The sequence below is a fragment of the Cinclus cinclus genome, chromosome 2, assembly GCF_963662255.1.
Source record: "Cinclus cinclus chromosome 2, bCinCin1.1, whole genome shotgun sequence".
NCBI lineage: Eukaryota > Metazoa > Chordata > Aves > Passeriformes > Cinclidae > Cinclus > Cinclus cinclus.
The window spans coordinates 56,192,286-56,214,881 of NC_085047.1; the positions used below are offsets into that span (position 1 = coordinate 56,192,286).

The following is a 22,596-nucleotide window of genomic DNA, read 5'->3' on the forward strand; positions in this document are numbered from 1 at the left end:
GCCATGTCAGTATTTTCTCCTGCTTCTAATAAGCTAAACTTTTCAGGCAAAACCAGCCAATATTCAGATGTGAGGAAGGGGTAGTTTTTCTGCACTAGAGGACTCATTGCTTAACACTTCTGTGTGGGGCTTCAGGTCCTTTGCTGAAGTGACCCAAAGACTCCTCCTCCCCTGGATACATATCATGCACTTTTCTTTTCATCCTTTCCATTGGTCTTCACTCCATGTCCTTCTATTGCACTACGTGATCTTTGTAGGCCCCTTCCAATTGAACTATTCCATAACACTCAAATAAGCCACCCCAAAACAGTACCAAACAGGTCCCTCTAGAAACTCAGAAAGAGTCAAAACTTTAAAATACATTCAAGCAGAGCACTCAAAAAAACTGAAGTAATCCTATACTGGATGACATTATTATTTATTTCACAAAAGCCTGCAACACTCAATTTTTGAAAACACAACTCTCTGGATTTTCTGGTCAGAAAGTCCAGATTATTTCCAGAAAGTCCAGTCTAAATTAGATTATCCTGCATGCTCTATTTGAGTTATTGGGTAGAAACTGATGGGTATGTTATACTGCTGATCAGTAAGCTGGCTTGAGGCAGGTTTAAAAAAGGTTGCAGGAGCCACTTCTTGCTTGAAGAGAGCCAAACCCAGGTAATTCTGTACCTCTACCTTTGATCCTCTTAAGGTTACAACTCCCAAACACCTTTTGCATGATTGCAAGTTTCCTAAAATAGTGTCTTGCCTCTAAAAACACCTTTCCTCTCCAGAACTAAAAGATATGGGATCAGCTATAAAATGCTTGCTTTATGTCTGTCTGGTCAAAATTACCAGCTTCTACAGTCTCCTGCTTTGTGGCATAAGCCTATTTCTGGTTTATAAGTAACAAACAATGAAAAGAAATAAATGTTTGATTTACTGAAATACAGCCTAAAAAGGCAACCCAACTTTGCAGCATTTTATTTTAATGGCACCCAAAACTACTAGAGTGACTGAAATACAAAGGACAACGCAAAACAATATTTTAAGTACTATTAGCAAACAGATGCCCAGAACTGAGGCCCAACTGCCAAGTAGGAATAGCAACAGGATAAAAATTAAGTTTCAAATAAAAACATATAATTTATTACTGACTTTGCTACCAAAACACAGTTAAGGGTATTACCCTTATGATTTGTGCAAGACTAGTAAAATGATGCTGGCTTGCAATCACGTAAATCAGCAGACCTATGTAGACTTCTTCCTCTGATATGTTCCCTTTTTCTAAAACCACAAGACATGCCAAACTAATTCTGTTCTGCTCTTTTAATTTATTTTTCTAGAACCAAATCTCAGCAAGATCACAACTTCTTCTACAGAGCTGGATGTCACTTTTTTTTTGGAGATAAGCACATTATACAAGGGCAAATTCTACTTTCAAGTGTTACTTACAGATTGCCAAGCAAGAGACTCCATAATTCGATGTTCACAGTGTTCTAGATGCTTTATCATTTCCCGTGTTAGGCTGGGTTCTGCTCTAATAAAGCTTTCGATCACCTTGTAGAAGTCAAAAGCTTTTAAATCAAATACATTGAGAATCCATGGGAAAGACAAGTCTGTTTCAGCACCAGTACTGTCACTTTGTGAAACATTTCCTGAAGGGAAAACAGACTAAAATTATCACATATTCTACATACTTCCAGTTCTGATGTTTTTTCCTTTTTGCATTCATTGAGTCAATGCTAGCTCAGACATTTCAGTGAGTTGCTTTTTGCATTTTGGGTGATATTTTTGCTATTTACTCTGTATTAGAATAGATGGTAATAATTATCAGAAAGTAACAATAACAATTAAGGACTTAACTTACTGCCATATGTAGCCATGACAACCTCAACAGCACATGCCAGAAGAGATGTGTGGAAGATGTTATCATTCAGAAGTTTGCTGAAGAGAAAGGAAGTTATTAGTACTTGACCCAAGATTTCAAATAGCAGACTTGAAAAACAAGTTAGGGACAAGTACCTGAAATTCTGTACTGAGAGGCGCTCTTCCTCCTGAAATAAATAAATCAGATCAAACTTGTGAATATTTTCAGTATTTCTAGAGATACTGCCAGTACTAAAATAGCAGTACTAAAACTTACCGACTTGAGCATGGACTCCATTACTCTGTAATAGAGACGCACTCCAAGCTTGTACCTCTGTTAGAATGAGAAATTCAGCAATATTACAAGGAGTATTGAAAGAATACAACAGGCAGACTCTTGTGTTTTAATAATCCAGAACATTCCAGTTTTTGACAGAGCCACTATAAACAAGTTACTGTCCCCAGTTCCACTGGTCAGTAACACTGGAGAGGCCTCAAGGGCTACTAAGGTGTGTGACCACGTGAAGATTTAACCAAGTGTAACAACATGAATTGTGTTCGCATTGACTCGCAGCTAAAAGGATAAAAAGCAGGGCTGACAGACAGGAAGGAGACTGTCGAGTACAAACTTGGTTGGATTTATTTTCCAAAATCCTTGTTGAAAGCACAGCTGCTCTCCTGACTTTATAAGGAAGTGAGTCACCTTTGGCAGTTTTAGGCCAAGTGAGCCTAACAAATGTAAATGTGTTTTTCACCTAATGTGTTTTGCCCAACAACATTTTACATTCTTCAGTAAAGTACTTCCAGCAACTTTCCGCCCAATTCCTATTGCTCCTTACATATTAAGAGGAATTTCTTGAATGCTATCTTTACAACGTTTCCTCAATTTGAAAAGCATGCTGTTGGTTTTTACCTTTACCGATCTACACTGAATGAGGACAGTCAGCAAGTCAGGTCTCACACCAACTAGTGCTAAATAACAGAGCTCAAGCGAGTGATATTCAACCTAAATACTTACCTGTGAGCCAATTTCAGCCCATCCCTGTCCAACTGCTTCAGCAAATTTCTTTTTGAAGATGTGGTCAAAACTTTCCACTCTTTTCAGGATACTATCCTTAGGGTTCACTGTGCAATTCTAAATAAGTACAGGAAGCAAATTAGGGGAAGGAAAGGCAAAGAAAATACATTTACTTCAAAAACATTGCCATCATTTAAATGATTAGAAGTCCTGCTTCCCTTTGTAACGTTTCTCAATAAGGTCATCAGCACAAATAAAAATGGAGTATTTAAAAGACTGCTGTACATCTTTTTCCTCTTTTTTGCTTCTCTTTTACACGCCTTTCTTCTCCATTCAATACATACATAAAAGAATTTTAATATGTAGCTCAGTAACTAAAGTACTTAAGCACTTAAAAGGTTCCAGTGCACAACAGAGAGAAGTGCTTTCTAAAATGAGTTATTACATTTAAACTGACTCAATAAAAACGTACTTTTTCAAAAACACACGCATCAAATCTACAGGTATATGTTTTGCTTGGGTGATAATTCCAAGTATCCTACACAAATCTTCTTCGTAGACACTTACATTGAAGTACATGATGAGAGTATCTGATGGTTTATCAGTTGCCGAGTTTAAAATCATGGTCAACTGCTGAATGTTATTCATTGCCGCTCTGGAAAACCACAATAAAATGCACAATAAGCATTAAGATGGCTTGACAGTTGCCAGAAACTGAAAAGCAAATCCACACACAAAAAAACCTAGGATTTCAGTTCTCACTCCAGTTATCAAACAAACTGCTTGGGAAAAACTACTGCACTGCGCTAATTACTATGAATTCTAACAATAAAATTTATCTAATTATTTACACATGGACTGTGATAATTTTAATAACCAAAAGAATGTCTTAATACCTAAGATATGGTATGATTCTTCTCTGGTACTGTTACTTCCTTAATTTTTCATTGTGGTGTTTTTAAGTAGAATTCTGCACGTTTGTGTCATTTAGTTTAGTTTTTAGCTACAGAAAAAAAATCCATGAGTTGCAGAAGTGATTCCCTGTAAGGACCTTAGCAGCTTCCCTTGGACCTCACAGAACCAATCAGCTGGCTGTTTTGATACTGACACCCTGAATATGCCTCTGTGAAATCGCATTTAAAGACAAACAAGCCTCAGGAAAACTCCCTTGCTTCCAGCCTTTGAACAGGTAACTGGACAATGGCTGGGCCCCGCTTTGCTGCGGCGCCGGCCGGGCTGGGCTCGCTCCACCGCGTGGCTCCGCAGAGATCCTGCCCCCGCCGAGTTCCAACCACGGCCAGGGGGCCAGGCCAGCTCTGCTTGGCTTTGGGCAGAGCTGAGTCAGGCCCCACTCCGGCCATGAGCCATTGAGCCATCCCACTGGCAACGTGGAAAGTCACGCGGCTGAGAACAGAGGTGGCCCTGCAGCCCGGCGGCTGGAACTGAACGCGGCAGGCTCTGGAAAACAGCCGTGCAGCCAGAGCAGCTGCCACCTGACTGAGACCACATAACCATCCCCACACCTGGGCGAGGTATTAACTCCTTCAATGCACAGAAGAAACTTGCAGGCATCAATCCTCCCTCAAGCGAGTGAGAAAGGGAAGGGTGAAGACACATAGAAAACAACATGGAGACACCAAGGTCAGTGAAGGAGGAGTCGAATCACAGATGGGAGGAGAATGGGGAGATGCCTTAGTCTTGGGCTGAAATTCTCTTGTAATGCTATGGTGAAGATACAACTGATGCATCAGATATTTTTTTCCCCCCGTAACTCATGGAACGCCTGGGGGGGATGTAGTGTTCTAGCCACAGCCATGAGCAGAGGCACCAGTGTTGAAGTAAACAAATGTTGAAGTAGCTGTGCTCCAATGAGAAGCTTGAACAGAGAGAGTTGAAAAAGGTGAGAAACCTTGCCCCAGGATGGAAGAAGAAAACTTCAGTTCCCAGAGGGAAAAGAAGAGAACTTTTTGTTTCTATACTAGAACAGCTCATCCTTAAAATTGCACCCCAATAAGGTGAAATGACCCATGGTAGTAGTTGTGGGAAAACTACCAAACTGTGGGAGGGACTTCACAATTGCAGATTTTCTGTGTGGCTGCTATTCGTGAAAATTAAAACCACAAGAGAACGGTTTCTTGTGGAAAAGTCTCCATGGCATGGCAAGAGAGACTCTTCTCCCTAAGTGAGCTGAAAAAAAAACCCCAAAACTACTTTAGAGGTGGTAAACTGACTGAAAGTTCCAGGTTTTGTCTCTTTTACATTTTCAGTGGGAAAGGAAAGAAGAGTTGGGGGGAGGAGAAGTGTTCTGAAGGTTTATTCTGATTTCTTTTTTTTTCTGTTAGAGTTTTCTTATACCATTTAAAGTTTTGAGCCTGCTTTGCTCTCCTCTTAATCTTTTTATCTTGCAGCAGAAAATGAGCAAATAATTCTAGGGGGTGCACTGTCGTTTGGCCAGTGCTACACCCACTACAGTTGGTCTGTTTTAAATTTCTGTATCATTTAATCTCAATTTGGCTCATATCACCAGTCAAATAAGTGCAAACCCAACAAAAATGTGTTCAATTATTGTCTAACTATAGCAGTAAGATGCATTTTTCTTTAATCTACTTTTGACAAAGTAATGGTAAAAATCACTTCTGCCACAACTCTCCTTATAGTAAGGAAAAGCATAAGGACACCAGAAAAACATTAAATGAAAACAAACAATACATTCTTATTATCCTCATAACTAGTACACAGCCTTTTTATATACTAATTTCTACATAAATGACCAGATACAAATCCACTGATAAAAATTATTAGATTCACTCCAGTTTCAGGGGGCATTAAAGCAGATTCTGTGAATCTAGGTTCAGAAATATGACAGTGTAAAGTAACTCAAAGGAATAAGCATGCTTTCAGCATGTACTATAAACAGGGCTCTGTTGAAGCAGGGAGAGAAGAGTACACTTTCCACTCCAACCTGGTGATCAAGCCTTTGCTGCCATCTACTGACACTTCTGCGGCTTCATGAAAAACAGTTACTTGAGCCAAAAATGCACAGCCCAAAATCAGCACTGGTGAATAGGCCTTCATATGAATTGAGTTAAATAGCATCAGTTTTAAAAAAACCAAAGCAAAGCTCAAGTGTGGATGGAGAGAATCTAAATATCACTCGATTTCCTCTCAAGATCAAAGTTTAGAACATTTCAAATTTTTAGCAATGCAGAAACTTCATACTCATGGACTTTCTTAATGCCAAGAACTTTAAGGAAGCATCTTTGCCACTGTTAGAGGGCTTTATAGCTACTATAAATAAAAAGTATCAGTGATCAGAACTACAGTACAGTTTACAGAAAAAAACCAACAAAACTAAGGCCACAATTCCTTAAAAATTAAAAAAAAAAGGCTACTCTAAAGATGACTATTTCCAGCTATGATATTAAAAGACAAGAACATATTCAAGAGCGCACATACCGAACAGGAGTCTGTGGAATATTGATTTCCTCATCAGGATTGTTTTTTAGTGGTGTCCTCTCCAACTGTGCACTACAGAAATTGAAAACAAACTTAAGAAAGACTAATACAATTCAAAAGACAGTGTTTTCTTATAAAGACTTATTAATCTGAAGAAAAAAATGTCTAACAGATTTTTAGAAGAGCTAGATGTCCAATTACTCCAGTTGTTTAAATTCTGAAATAGACCTGCTTTGGGCAGGATTTTGGACTAGAAAACCTTTAAAGCTTCCTTCAAAGTTTTTTTCTTTTCTAGAATTCTACTTACAAACAGCTTTATTTACACATAGAGACAGTATGTTGCATTTCAATCCAATTTTAAATCAGTGTATTTTCATGGCATAGATTAATTCAGACTCACATGATAACCTCACATTAAATTATAGAGAAGTTGAATGCTCAGAAATTGCTAGCACGTAAATGTACAACTGAAAGAAAAAAATAAATTAAACAATCATAGAAGGGTTTGGGTTGGAAGGGACCTTTGAAGGCCATCTAGTCCCATCCACCCTCAACGCCCAGGGACATCTTCAACTAAATGGAGGTCCTCAGAGCCCTGTCCATCCTAACCTTGAATGCTTCCAGGGATGGGGCATCCACCACCCAAACCATTCAGTGCCAGCTGGCTCAGAGCCATAACACCATCTCTGCCACATCTAATCAGCTAACATGACATGCCGCCTCCTCATGATTCCTCAGCTTTCCCTGGATGACAGGGCCCCACACAGAGTAAGAGCTAGAGCACAGACTCCAAATCATTTTAGGCAGTCACAGTCATATGTTCCCCAATTATTTAAGGGATGACAAAGCAAGTCTAGTGATGCCAGAAATACCTTAGCTGAACTTTACAAAGCTAGGTCAACAGGATAGAGAGACCTCCATTTATAACTCAAGGGGGCAGAGAGCTACACAAGTTCACATTCTCTGTTATGGAATGAAAGCAGTAAATGGAAATATTACCATGCTGTGACATCAGGCTGCAGAGTCTCATCATGATTCAGAAATAGTCTTGCATCTATATCTTTGTTTTTGAGATAGAGCTCGTCATACTGCTTCAAGATAACTTCAACCTCAAAAAGACATTGAAAAAAAAATTATTTCACAGGAACAAGTTTGGCAATCTACTGTATAACAAGTTATTCCTTCTTCATTATTACAATGCTAAAATGCTAAAAGAATGACCTTGGAGCTCACAGTTACTTCTTATACAACAGCTGAAACATACCCAGAGGAAAATAGTGTTTATAAGAGAAAACAATCCAAAATCCTAAGAACTCTTTGATGAAATGTAGGTCTTGACACTGCAAAAATACCTAGATTAGGCAACAGACCTGCAAACTGAACTAATATTTCCACATTTTTAAATCTTTGCTTCCAGAAAAAGGGGTGTCTCCAAGAGCAGAAAATGTAAAATGCATGTTCTTAAAACAGCTGTTGAACAATTGGCTCAGTTCCTGTCTTTGTTGGTTTGGAAAACAAGGCTTAAACTCAAACCTTCTTTTTCTCAGTAGGAATGTCCTCATTTTATATTAATATGTTTGCGCTGGAGTAGCTCTTAGCTACAAAAATTGACTTGTTATTTCATATTTCACACTGTAGTTTTTTTAGTAATTGTTATAAATTTCTTAATTACTAAATCCCAGATTGATATGACTTCACTGTGCTTGGAAAAGTTTACTGGATTTTTTTAAAATGTTTTTTAATTGCTTCTTTTTATTTTTACTTTGAGTGACTAACATTCACTGAAGTCTGCAATTTTTTTATCTGGCCTTCCAAATCTTCTGCTGTGCTTATGCAGAAGTAGGCAGCTACCCCAATTATCTACTCCCTGAGCCCTTAAACTTTAATTAAACAATGCTGTGCTCCAGCAAATTCCTGCCAGAAAAACAGTACAGAAAAACAACAATACATATGAACCCAAATAAGTCCCCTCTCAGTCTCGAGAGAGAAAGCTGCAAATACCTCCTACAGAGCTTTGCTCCTTACCCTCTTCTTTACCTTTGCCAAATGGATTTGCTCCAAACTGATCTCACAATTAAAACTTTGAGATTAGGTCTATCAAATCAAAGATTATATTTCAAGTCTCATTATCACTATTCTTTTCATTTTAAAACTTAATTATATTTTCACTTTCATTATCTTTTTAATGGCTCACATGTTCTTTTCATCTAAAATTTTTCAGTGTTTCATAAACTTCTAAAAAAACCAGCAGCTCTTAGACAAGATAGCTGTACTGGGCTAACTTGGAAGAAACCTTCAGCCAAAAATAGGAGTTCTGTGTCAACCTATTCACCAATGCATAAAGCCTGACCAGTAAACACATGGGAAAGACAAACAAAATACCAACATTAAGCCTCAAAAGCTTTCCTTGCTTTGGAAAGAACATTAAAATTTTTCAAATGCTCAGTGGATTTTTATGAAAATCAATTTAAATGTACCACATTACTAGCTACTGTACTGATGATCCCATCCATGATTATTACTGGTTAGTTGATTACATGTATGAACTGACTACCTCTGAAATACAGCTCTAGCTTTCTGCTCTGGCACTCAAGTTTAAGGAACAAAGATCATGTGACTGGATTTTTCCTCAAATGCATCATTTTGTAAAATTTTCACCAGCAAGTCTTATGCTAATTATAACATATAAATATTATAATATCTAATTTTGATATTGTGCTTAAGATGAGCAGCCTTGGATGAAAACACTGATTTAAGAATAAGCTGTATAATGCCTTTGCCTGGAAGTTCATTTAGGGTTTCCCAACTATAAATACAGACAAATTAAAAAGTCTAAACAGGATACTGATACCCTGAAATTAATTTAGGAAGAGATTAAGATCTTCAGTGAGTCCTGTACTTTCTTCTCCACCCAATACACTATCACACTGAACAGAACATATACTTGGTTGAACCCTGCAGACTCATTCTCTGATCAGCTTCAGAGCTGCTTATTTTCAGGTTACCACATCTATTGGTGACACACAGCTAATCTTATACCTTTAAGAATGATGAATGTAAACACACTGCAAGAAGTTACCTATTAAAATGGACTCCAGATGCAATTGCATAGAGGCAGAGTCTGCTGCATCCAGGCAACAGCTCAGCAAGACGAAACTAATTCTGCACAGACACAGCAGTCCAAACTCTGCCAAGTTGTGAAACTGAGACTAATCTTCTGGGTATCTTTCCAACAACACTACAATAACATGTCTCATTTATATTTAAATTAAGGTGTGTAATTTAAGACTTGAAGCATTTATAGAGTGACTTCAGAGACCCAATATTGTAATAGATGTATTTTAGATGAATGGCCTTACCAAGGTCATGGATATGCAACTCTTTTTTTGCTCGGAGCAAAAGCTTTTTGCTTTGAGCAAAGCCTGGTTTAGCCTCAGGAGATTAATTTATTAATCTCAACCTAAATATACTTTATGAATACTGGTATCCCTGCTAACCCACATTCCTAAAAAACAGTTCATTTTGCTAGATGATTTTAGAAGAACCTATTAAAACTCCACCAATGGGTAAAGGGCACCTTAAGCAATTTGGCACAAAGTAAAACACAGTTCTTGAACTGTGTGTATTGGGTTTGCATGGGAAAGTACTGGTAGCTTGGGGAGCTAGAGAGGTGGCTTCTGTGAGAAGCTGCTAGAAGTTTTGCCCATGTCCAGCAAAGCCAATCCTGATGGGTCCAGGACTGACCCTTTCTCTTGATTAAGGCTGAGCCAATCAGGAATTACAGTAGTGCCTCTGTGACAACATATTAAGAAGGGAAAAAAGTTATTAGACAGAAACAACTGCTGTCTGAGAAAAGAGATGTGAAAGTATGTGAAAGGAGCAACTCTGCAGACACCGAGGTCACTGGAGAAGGAGGGGCAGGAGGTGCTCCAGGTGCCAGGGCTGGGATTCCCCTGCAGTCCCCAGTGCAGACCATGGTGAGGCAGACATTGCCCTGCAGCCCATGGAGGTCCATGGGGATGCAGAGATCCACCTGCAGCCTGTGGAGGAGATGGATGCCTGAGAGGGGGCTCTGACCCCGTGGGAGGCCCAAGCTGGGGCAGGGTCCTGGCAGGAACTTGCAGACCCATGGAGAGGGAGCCCACGCTGGAGAAGGTTTCCTGGGAGGACTGGTGACCCTTGGGGGAACCCACTTTGGAGCAGGCTGTGCCTGAAGGACTGCACCCTGTGGGAGGGTGACGTGTGTTGGAGCAGTTCATGGAGAACCGTTGTTCACGGGATGGACTCACATTGGAGAAATTCATGGAAGATGTTCTCCTGTAGGAAGGACATGCACTGGAGCAGGGGAAGGACTCCACTCCCTGTGCAGTGGCAGGAACATGTAATAAAACTGACTCCCCATCTCCTGGCACTGTTGATTTGGAGCAGGTAGAGCCTGGGAAGGAGGCAGGGGTGGGTGGAAGGACTTTTTAACATTTAATTTACTTCTTATTGTCCTGCTCTGATTTTGTGGGCAGTAAACTCAACTAACAGCCTAAGATGAGTCTGTTTTGCTAGTGATGGCATTTGGTGAGCAACCTCTCTCCCATTCTTTTCTAAACTCATGAACCTTTTGTTATATTTTCTCTCCCCATTCTGCTGCAGAGAAGAATTAAGAGTGGCTTTGGTAGGTGCCTGGCACCCAGCCAGGGCCTGCCCACCAAAATGTCTTAAGTTCCTCCACTTACTTCTGGTAGTCCATTTGAAGCTACAACACCAGCAGAACTCAAGAAAGGAATGAAGCTTGTGAAATACACATTTTTGACCTAAAAAAAAGAGAGGGGGGGGAGGCAAATGTAACATTAGCAAGGTAGAGAGACAGCCATGCATACACTGCTTTCACATCTATAATCAAGCAACTGAGACATTTCTGTAATGCACTGTGGTTTGTTCACAATAAAGCAAGAACAAAACTTGTTATATATCCAAAACACACTGATATGTAAGCATGCAAATACAATCCTTTGCTGGAATACTAAGTGATTAAACTGGAAAAGAACTGCACTCTTTCCAGCCCTCATATTTCTGCTTCCATCATCCATCTGGATATTCAAAAATCAGCCCTTTTTACACAGAAATAGATTTAACAGCAGAGGAAAAGGCAAACAGGGTCTTTTTAAGATCTCCCACAGAAGCAATGCGCTTTTTGCATACATTTTCTCATCATGGGATGCAGCTGTGAAACTCCATCAGAGCAGCCCTGCATCCATATGCTACATGCTGTGATCAGCCTGTAACTTCATACTGTATACTTCACAATTCAGTTACCCTGTCAAAATTATCACCCATACCAAAGGGCTTGTTTTGGGTGGTTTTTGTTTGTTTTCGAAACTACTGACTAGAGAAACTATAGAATGGTAAAATACCTTCAACTACTGAAGGTAACTACCAGACAGCACAGTTAAGCTGGCACAAATAACATTTTTAAAAGGAATATTTAAATATTGTTTAAACACATTCCAGATGGAGTCTACCAGCAAGATCTATCAAACTTTAAAGTGCAGGCATTACCTCATCTAAATTACAATCATGCTCTTTACAAAGGATTTCGATAATTTTTGTGTCAGTATCAAGCTGCTTTGCAGTACGTGAGCTCCTGTTCTGACCTCTTCTTGGAGTGCGAGCTGAACCATTTACAGTCACTGCAGACACAGAAGACTCTGGAAAGATTCAGAACCATCAAAACATTAGAGACATCGTAAGAAAGAACAAATTTAAGTTATTAAACCTAGAAGATTCTACTTCTTTTAAAAAGAAGTAGAATCAGGTCTTCCTGATTTTCATGTCTTCCCCTTAAATATATTTTCTTTTTCATCCGTCCCGCTAGGTAAGAAACCTTCATTACAGAAAACGTATACAAAAGGCAAGTTAATTTTTAAATTCCTGTATCAGTATTCGGATATTTTGTTTTTAAGAAGCTACTCTACACAGAATGTAAATGTAACAGCACTTTCACAGTAGCTTTTACTGAGAATCTGTTTTGCAAAGCTAGGAAAGCATTATCTTCTCACAGATGAGTAACTATTTTTTCTATCTTTAAAGAAGTATAAAACAAGAACCTGAAGGACAATAAATCAATTCAGGACTTAAGTGATGGTGAGAGCCTGAAATATGATCTTGGAGGGAATGCCTCCTTTCCCCAAATACCCCCAGACACACAAACAGAAACAAACAGGTCTATCTGAAAGAAAGTATCAAAAAACCTTAATACAGTGAGGTAAAAATGTTTGATTTCGTTAAACTCAAAATAGATGGCTTAAATGTCTGAAATAAGTGAATTATATTAATAACATACATTAATACGATTGAATATTGTTGTTTTAAACCTGACACTGCAATCAGCATGCTGCTCTCACCTGTAACTTCACTTGCATTTGACAACTGCTCTGAGAAACTCTGACAAACTACATTGCAGAGGTGGGCGCATCTTAATTCCCTCAGCCTTAGTCAGATCATAAAGCTTGACATCATTTATCACAGCATGAAGCCTCTTGGTCACGAGGGTCTGAACAACTGCATTGAGTTATTCTCTCAAAGAATGCAGAGCTGTTTGACAGTTCATACACAGCTTCATGTCAGAAGCCCAGAGCTTTGCACTTGGGACAGTGACACTCATATCTGCCATTTAGTCTCAAGTGGCAGAATTTTTTTTCAAGATATGATCCACAGAACCAAATTGTTTCTAAAAATGAGTCCCTATTCTGCATGGCTTCACTATGAAAAAATAAATCAGTGTGAACACAGAATTCAAAACCAGGTAGTTTCAATTCAGTAGTTTTTGAAAAGGATCTGCTTTATAACACCTGAAATAAGCAGCAAGCATGTATCTCCTTCCCACTAGGAAGGACAAATTTAAACTCAAAATAGTACTGGAGGAAAGCAGGATTTGCTTGTCCCAAGTCCATCCTTTTCCCCTTTATTCACATCCACATTAGAATAAGAACAAGGTTATTTGCTCTTACCGGCAAGAAGTAATTACTAGATCAGATAAATATCCTCCAAAAGATAGAATTTAAAGAAAACAGTAGTGAATACCTTATCTATTCCACAACATTACAAACCTAGGTGGATATTTAGTTGCCAAAGAAAGAAATAAAGCAAATAGATTTAGGCTAAATATACTAGGGTTGCATCTTAACCCACCAGAGGATAAACTAATTAGTAAAAAAAGAATGAGTCATAGCCTGTGGCCCCAAACATTTCAGTATATTAATTCCATAGTTTGCTGAAGAAAATAGTTAACTCAAAGAGAATTCTATCTTTTAAAGTTGCTATAAATATTTGCTTTCTCTACCTTTCTAAAGAGATTTTCCAGGTTCTAGGTAGAAAAACTGAATGGATAAAAACTTACTGCTGAATAGAAGTTTTTATAGAGAAGACCCATTATATTTTTACTTAAAATAGTGACACTTGCAACAGCAAACAGAATGCAATAAAAGCAAAGCTGTGTACATTTTACCTCTACTCATTTAGTTGGAGCTGCTATCCACTGTATATTTGTTTTAAATATCTGTACAGTCCAGTATCTTGTACATTTCTGCTGTTGTCATACTGTTATACATCAATAAAATAAGAGTCATACCACCACGCTTCCCTTTTGTAACTCAAGACAAACCTAAATAATAGTTCTCCGTTATAATCTACCCAGAACCTGAATTCTTTTGCCAAATTAAACTTGTTGTTTTAACAAGTCCCTAAACAACTAGTAAGGGGAGAGGATATAGCAAAAATTATATTAAATACAGTGCCACATTCAGGTAATTGAAGTCAGGTTCACTATCATGTACATTTAACTAAAACAGAAAAAATGCATTTCAATAAGCTCAAGAAGTTTTATTATGTCAATTATGAATGTTAGCATGGCTAATAGAACTGTAATAAATTTATTTTCTACTTCAATGAAAAAAAACCAAGAAATTCTTACTGTAGGGCTCCTTGAGCATAGCAGGAGGTGACAGTTTGATAAAATAATCTAAGACACACAGCAACAACTGGAAAGAAATCACCAGGTCATCTTCCACTTGCAACACTTTACCTGAAAATATTTTAAAGGGCAAAGAAAACCTTTTTGAGAATGTTTGACTTAATTTTAGAAGTATTTTCACAAAAGCAAACAATTTTTTCAAATTTGGAAGTTCATATAGTGAAACACTACAACTAGAATTCAGGAAGCATCATATAGGATGCCAGTGCTCTTTAAAGGCCACTGATTTTAAAACTCATGACACTTCAGTTCATGGCTTTAGAGATAGCATACACACAAAATTACTGTGTACAAAATCCTGCCCTCGGTGCTCAGTACTGATCTCTCTTTCTTTTTACTGTAGAGGAATAACCTTTTACTTCTGTGTAATTCCTCCCTGCTTTCTTCTTTTTTTTTTTTGTGGTATTATGCAAGCTTTTTGAAAGCTACTAAATATTCAGAAAGCAGGAGTCGCTAGTATACAGTGAAGAGAAATACAGAAAGTGCTACCAAGAACTGTAGGCTCAGCCTGTCAAATTCTTATGAAATTACTTAAAAGTCACACAAGTAATAGCATTAAGAGCACTTTTAGAGCTGCATTATTCCAGTTTTTTTTCCCAAATTATGACTCATATGCCACAGAAGCTCTACAGGGCCAAGAGAGAAGCTCTCAAGACAGCATGCATTGCCATGAAAAATGTGGGAAGTTGATAGTGATTTCAAACAGTTACAGATCTACCTGTGCTCTACTTACACATGCAATTTTTGTATTTATTTTCTATCAGAAGTAGCAAGCATTACCCAGGATCTTCTGAAGCTGCAACTATTTTCTAGTAAATTTTATGTTTCTTTGTCCTCAAGAAAAGGCAGGCTAAAAAACCTTATGTGCATTTTGCTTTATGCCTACGCTTGGAGAATTCTAGTTACAAAGCTCTACACAATTCAGCTGACCCAAGTCTGATTTTGACATCAGAGAAGCATACACTTCACTGACAACACACACCTGCAGTAAGCAGTGCTTGAGATACATGACTCATTCCTTTTAGTAGGACTACAATGAGACAGGAACTCCATGGACTACTATAAACATTTCAGCACACAACATTAACTGTAACTTATACTTTTTCAAGAAAGATTTGTAACATTCAAAGGACATGCTTTCAGGAACTTACTACAATACCTCATTATTAACATTTTTTAAATTAAATTTTATATATTTATCATATATATATAAGTTTATTTTAAAAATATGCCAATTTTTAAAGTAATTGTCCATTATTAAAATGATGGCAGACCACAAAACACCTCAGAATAGACTTAAATACAGAATGGCAACCTTTAAAGGAAAAAAAAAATCACAGAAAATTTAGAAAGTTTAAATATATGTGTTCATATACAGAAAGTATATCAGTGAGAAGAAACTGTATATAAAGAAATATTAAGCAGCTACAAAAGCCAGGCAATCAAAACATTCTGGGTCTGTGCAGAACAGCTCTGCATCCCTATTTGTAATAAAGATACTAGTCTCATGTTGGACATGTAAAACAAACAAACTCACTTTAAAAGTATTCAGCAAAATTACTGTGTTTTAACCAAAACTCACCTTTTGCCAGCAAAAAAGTAACCCAGTAATTTTTTAGGACTAATACAGAACTGAGTTCAGCAGAAATCCTGCAGGGAAACAAAAATACTTTGTGTTGATAGCTCTGTAATAATTTAAAGGACAAGGTCTGAAAACATGCTTCAGTCTATGGAACTATTTAATAACATGCTTAACTCTATTTCCCATAGAGTCAAGTTTACTAAAAAATCTCATTCCATTCCCCCTGTAATTATGACTACACATTTGAAAAACTTAAGTTCCTGTAAAGCCATGCAAGAATCAGGAAATATCTGTCTCATCCTCAGAAAAGAAAGTGAATGCAGACAATTCACTGAACTACTCAGAGCTGTCTTCTCTCGTGCCTTTGACTAATGCCCTACTCTCCAGCCACAGCATCAACTCAAGCTCATTTGGGAGTTGTTAAAGCACCTTTCAGTACACTCATTTGTTGCTGTGATTAGGAAGCTCACTCTCCATCCAAATGTTCATTCCACCATGCCCTTGGATGGCATATACATACGCCCTTGGGTGGCAATACTTCGTGAAGGAGGGACAGAAATATATAAAAATACATATAAATACAATATGATACATATCTACCTGTATATACATACACATATGTACACACTACTTATTTTTATACAAATGTACTTGTATAATATATATAACATGTACAGATCACACACACACACATATATATATATACACACAAGTAACATGTATGTCATTTTTGCATCTCTCATCACTTCATTGAAATTCAAAGTCCACACTAAATTTAAAGTGAACATACAGCATACTACAACTTAGGTCAGTCCTGAAGGGTTAAAAGATAACATGCCATCATGTTTTACATCTTATCTTGACAAACATAATTTAGGAAAGTGTCACTTACTCACTACTAGGTTGTTCCAGATAAATAAGGCCACAAGTCCTAGAAAATCAAAATAGATTCTTATTTTTGAACATGCTTCTGCAAGCAAACTATGCAATATCTTTGATTTCAATGTAGTTAAAAAATACATCAGCTCACAAAACGTTTTCCTAACTTAAAAAGAAAAAAAGCTGACTCAAAGAACAGATTAACAACAGATCAACTATAGCCCTGCCAAGCCTGAAATAATGTTGTTGTTTGCATATTTATGTCAAAGCTTAGACAGCAAAACAAATTTAACTTGGTATAATAAAATTGTTTTCTTCCAGAAAGAAAAGATTTGTACATACATTGTTACTCAGTGTTTTGTACAACACAGCAAAGTGTGCTGCAGCTGCACAAAGCACTCTATAAAAGGGCATTTTAATATATTTAGTACTTCTTCAGGGTCACTGCAACCCTTGTGGAGTAATGTTGCCTCCCAATTATTCCAAGTACATATGATTTCAAGAAAAAAAAAAGTTAGTTTATGCAAAAACAAACTAGGATATATATGCCTTCATACTATAAACTACATAAGGGTGATCTCCTACCACTTTCAAAGGGTATTTAAGAGATATTTGAGAGTCTTTTGTGATTCGGAAGGCAAAATGTTAAATAAGAAAAACATGTTTAGATAGTAAACCAATTCTCTTTTTATCTGTACAAAGCTTAAAGTGAGTAGCACTTGTCATGCTACTCTTACTACTGTTTGTACTGCAACAAGGGGGTTGTTTAACACAGTATTGTGATAGTTATGGAGTAAAATGTAAGAGGTGTTTATTTAATGCAGGTAAACAGCTCAATTTCACTGTTCTGCAAATATTAGCACACACAGTTTAAATAGGCTCCTGTAGCACACAGTTTGAAAAATTCAGATACTTAAATGTTGACAAAGAAATCAATTTCAAAATGAAAAGGCATACACTACCTTTCAAACTTGTGGTATAGTGCAAACAATACATCGTATTTCTTTTTCAGCCTTGATACAGTGCTATCAACTTTAGTGCTTACAGTATCCATGTTAACATCCACCTCTTTCAGAAACTGAAAAAATGTGCATACACTGAAAAAATAAAGAAAAAAAGATGACCCATTATCATAACTCACCAAAACAAGTATTCTGAAATAGCTTATAAAAAAGAGAAAACAAAAACACATCACCATGAAAGCCCATCGCTTAACCTCACTAGACTCCAGCACATTTCTACTGCAATTACCAGTGACTGAACCCTTGCCCCGGGAAACGTTACTTGTTTACCTGGAGCCTCACCTTTACATCTTCCAGACATAAGAATACTGTTCAACCTGGCAGCAGAGGTATCACGATACAGGCTCTACTATAGAAGGAAAATTTCCTTGCCTAGCACAGATAATATCTCTGGAAGTCAGCATTTGCTAACTAGACACACCTTTTTCTTGCACCGCCGGTACTTTCACAAATACCCAGCACACACCTCTCAGCTCTCCTGTTCTGCTTTAGAAGCACCCCTGCTACTCTAAGAAAATGAACCACGGTTCCATCCATGTCAAAGAAAGACCTAAGTGATGAATGTGTTAAACTATATAGACTTTCAGGTCTTTCAACAGGACATCTCCACCCTTTGAAAATATTATTACACAAGGATCAAAGTTCTCCTACTCATCCATGTAATATTATGGCCATTGACGAAGCATTTTGTTATGCTCATAACTAAAATGAGCAGATTGCTAAAAATTAAAGAGGAGGAAGCTATCAAATATTTTCAACTATTTAAACTGTGTCAAATATATTTTGATACTTTATCAGAATATAATATTCTGAGAAACTTTTTGATCCTTGTCAGATTAAAGATACAAGACACAAAACCAGTCAGAAGCTCATTTAAGAACTCTTATCATGGAATGAAAGATCTTTCCAATATATATGAAGGCTCTAGAGGATGCCTAGTAGAAATCTCTCCCAGTTTGACCTTACAGCTGAGAAAAAGCCCAAGGCCAACAAGCAATTGAGTATTGCATCACAGTCAGCAGAGTAGCAGCTTCCTCTTTGAAACTGCAAGGGAAAAAGTCTCTTGAGTTTTCAGCACAAGTCGGGTCTGTGGAATTTGGGTGGAACATGCTGAATGTCGCTGCACAAATGCAATTGGCTTTCAGCCACACAATGGCTTTCAGTTCCAAGGCAGTCAACACTGAAGAGATTAAGTCAGAACATTGGACCTGACCCTGCTCTGGGAGATGATGCAAGGTAGAAGAGGGCATGGAGAAGTCTAACCATAACAGATGACTTAAAGGAAAAGGCTACCCTGGCCCAAGCCTCAAGTTATTATCCGAACTTAGCCTCCTGCCCTCGAGCATCAAGAGGCTCTGCTCCTGTGCATGCTTTCCACACATGGCACAGTTCTTAGGCAGATGGCACTAGAATTCTTTCCTTAGACAGAATTTCCTTAGAATCTAACACAAGGTTGCTGTTCCCACCTAAACTGACCTTAACAGCAGATACTATAATCTTAATCTCTGCATTATGAACTTAATTAATATACAATATAACATTAACACTCTCCTAGCAAAAATAGTGTATGAAAGTACAAAGTTTAGCCTGACATTGAAATGTTTAAGAAAGAGCAGCAACCTGGCAAACTGTTTGAAGAGTAACATTTTTTTTCCCCACTTTTTGATTTAGCCTAAGCCTAATGCTGGGGAAAAGATTTTCTGGAAAATCACCACAGAGGGAACAAAAGAAATATTTTAAATGCAATTTGCACCAACCTGAACTGATGAATATTTTAGGGAGAGCAAGAACGAGATGAGTGATACAACCAAAGCCAAACACAGATTAATCAAACAAGTACCACTGCTCCCTAAACTAAAATATGACAGCAGAACTTCTAGTTTACCAACATATTCAGAATTTCTATAAGTAACCTTCATTGTAAAATCAACTATATGATATGCACAAAGATTCACTATACTTTAAAAACACTGTCTTTATAAAAATGCTAACAAATTAATTGTTGAAATCTAAATTCACATACTTAAATTCACTTACCTTATGTTTATACTTTTCAAAAGCTCAGTGAAAGTAAATGTCACTTCATCCAGATCAATTGCTACAATAAAGATACATACTCCCCATGTTTCCTTTTTCTTTTTGTTACAAGCCTTTTTGAAAAAAGAGAGGAAAAATGTTTTTATTAATCAATAAAAATGGGTAATGCATGGAAGGCAATAGTTTGTCCAAACATGATTAGAAAAGGTTAAACAAAACATCCTCAAACAAACATTTGACTAGGACAGCTAATTATTTGATAATGGAAAACCATTCCAGGTTTTACAATACAGGTAAAAGACCAAGCATTTCAACTCTTCTTCCTACAGTACAAGATGAATTTTACCCATATAATTCAGCGAAGCTTCGAAATACAAGCTTTGGTTCCATTGAACATTTATGCAAAGCAGAAGTCATGATTCCTTTTTTTTCTTCCTAAATTACTATATTTGACCATAACAAAACACAAAGTTAAGGAATAAGAAGCCAAGACATACAGACACAAATGAAATCTTTACAATGACAGGCAATAAACACTCAAGTGAGTACAGCTGTGTCAACCACTCATCACTGCTGAATCACAAACCCATCACTGCTCAGTAAAGTGTGATAGTAACAAGCACTTCCAGCCATTTTCCTACCACATATCTACATTTAAGGTCTGCCTTCTGCTATTTAGAAGGTGCAAGTTATAACCAATCATCCTTCATCAAAAAAGCCAACCCACAATGACAGACATGGCACCCACATGGAGTAGAATTCCTGACAATGGTTCACAAGCCACTCAATTGGAGCCAGACAGGCATCACTTACGATTCCAATGCCCTTCCACCAAAACAGCAACTCAGTGGAAAACCCCTGAAGAACAATGACTTGTAGAAGCATGGAAGAACATCCCTTAGGCCGGTATATCCCAAGTTTTGGAAACAAAGATATCTTGAAGACAGAACGAAGCATGGGTGCAGGCCAAAACTGCAGAAACAGCCAACTTTTCAGACATTCAGCAACCTTGTAAATAAAACTGCAACACCACCCAGGCCCACAGCAAAGGAGCAGGATCTGAACACATTCTCCACAGCTCTAGATTGGACATGACATCTGTTGGAGGACAGAGGTGAAATGGAGCACCAGGAGCAAGTGAATAGAAACACTGCATTCCTGCTCTTCTACACTGCTTTGCTTTTGCCCACTCCCTTGCCTACTTTTTTATCCTTTCCCTGATCACTCCACTTAGCTGCCTCCTAGACAACACCAGAGTGACTTACAGGGGCCTGTTCACTCTAGAAAATGTTCCCCAAAGGCAGCAAGACTGCACCAGACCTAGCTCACTCCATCTTATGAGGTGTCCCAAACCCACTCCAAAATCTTCTGCACCATCAGCACCCACTCATGTCCTTGCTTAGCCAGCACAGTAACTATGACCAATAATTGCACTGTGCCCATAAATGATACAATTTCACTCATACTACCAACGTTAATTTTTATTTTTTGCTATTGTTCTGTGTCTTTCTTGGGAACAGCATAGATCAGGGAAGACTGGCTGGAGGCCTTCTCCAAAGAACAGAAACTTTCACTGGCTTGTGTTCTATAACTCTTAACAGTTGCAGACTTCAATGCAAAACTAACCAGCCACCCTCAACAATGTGGTTACTGACCATTATTTAAGTCATTATTTTCTTCCTGCATTCCTATTTGAGTATTCCTACAAATCATGACTTGTTGCACAAGAGAAAATTATTTTGAAATAAGCCATCAGCAGACTGAGATGCATTTGTTGATATATATAAAGGGATATAAAAAATTGTGAAGGTTAGCTAGTGAACTACCAAGAAGAATGACTGCTCACACTGAGCACACCCCTGACCCTGGAGTCAGCTGACCTTGTTTAGTAAATAAGTTCCTTTCACTCCGTGCTCCTGCAAACTCAGAGCACAATGTTATCCTGTAAATACGACATCTTGTAGGGCAGGAGGACAGAGTGCTACCAAGTGGTGAAATTGTTCTGGGTTTGTTGCCTGTCCAAACAAGCCTAGCTTTCCTGGGCAGCCTAGCTCAGCTCTGGCAGGATGAATGCTAGAAGCCCATATTTGATAGGAGTGAGGTCTGGTTTTGCAAGAATGACCTCTAAACTCCTTGTCCAGTATGGCTGGGGGCAACAATTCATTTGTTTCTACCATTACACAAGAAGGCAGTCTCAGAGGCAGCCTAGCAATCCACAAGATTCAAACCATTAGAGTGAGCCAAACTCCAGTATTAGGACTACTCCCACACTCATCACTGATGGTACAGGATACTTTGGACAACTCCTCAACACAAGATGTTGGAAGACTGCTGGCCTAACAAGAAAAATAGATTATGGGTTGGGTTTTTTTCCTAGTAGCAAAGAAAAGGTGAGCAGCACCTGACTATGCCTGCTTTAAAACATAGCTGAGAGAAGGAGAGGAAAACATGAAAGAATACTGGACTGGAACTATCCCACCAGCTACTGCTGGTTAGAACAACCAAAGACACAGGTAAACTGCAGTTTTCTCAGAAAATAAGGTATCCGCCACAGCCAATAAATGAAGATTCCAGTGACTTTAATCCATTAATATTTTCATGGTTTAACCCCAGCTAGCAACTAAGTACCACACAGCTGCTTGCCCACCTCCCATCCCTGCAGTGGGGAGGAATGTCAGAAACCAGCCACACACAGCTTGAGGAAAGAACAGTTTAATAACTGGAACAAAAT

The 22,596-nt window shown here is 38.0% G+C and overlaps 1 protein-coding gene across 4 annotated transcripts in view; it reads right to left on the bottom strand.

Moving 5' to 3' along the window:
- The window catches only part of RB1 (RB transcriptional corepressor 1), a 72,234-nt gene that overhangs the window by 42,043 nt on the left and 7,595 nt on the right, over positions 1-22,596 (bottom strand). For 2 of the 4 annotated variants that reach the window (XM_062487699.1, XM_062487700.1), the window contains exons 3-17: positions 19,866-19,978; positions 17,769-17,903; positions 16,820-16,858; positions 15,928-15,995; positions 14,286-14,396; positions 11,873-12,021; positions 11,050-11,127; positions 7,322-7,431; positions 6,323-6,394; positions 3,434-3,521; positions 2,867-2,983; positions 2,126-2,182; positions 2,005-2,036; positions 1,850-1,926; positions 1,435-1,637 (exon numbers count right to left, since the gene is read on the bottom strand). The exons of 1 other annotated variant lie outside the window; for it this stretch is intronic. In XM_062487699.1, coding sequence (XP_062343683.1) covers positions 1,435-1,637; positions 1,850-1,926; positions 2,005-2,036; positions 2,126-2,182; positions 2,867-2,983; positions 3,434-3,521; positions 6,323-6,394; positions 7,322-7,431; positions 11,050-11,127; positions 11,873-12,021; positions 14,286-14,396; positions 15,928-15,995; positions 16,820-16,858; positions 17,769-17,903; positions 19,866-19,978 — 1,449 coding nt within the window. The remainder of the gene's footprint in view (positions 1-1,434; positions 1,638-1,849; positions 1,927-2,004; positions 2,037-2,125; positions 2,183-2,866; positions 2,984-3,433; positions 3,522-6,322; positions 6,395-7,321; positions 7,432-11,049; positions 11,128-11,872; positions 12,022-14,285; positions 14,397-15,927; positions 15,996-16,819; positions 16,859-17,768; positions 17,904-19,865; positions 19,979-22,596) is intronic. One more of the 4 variants, XM_062487701.1, reaches the window with a different exon arrangement.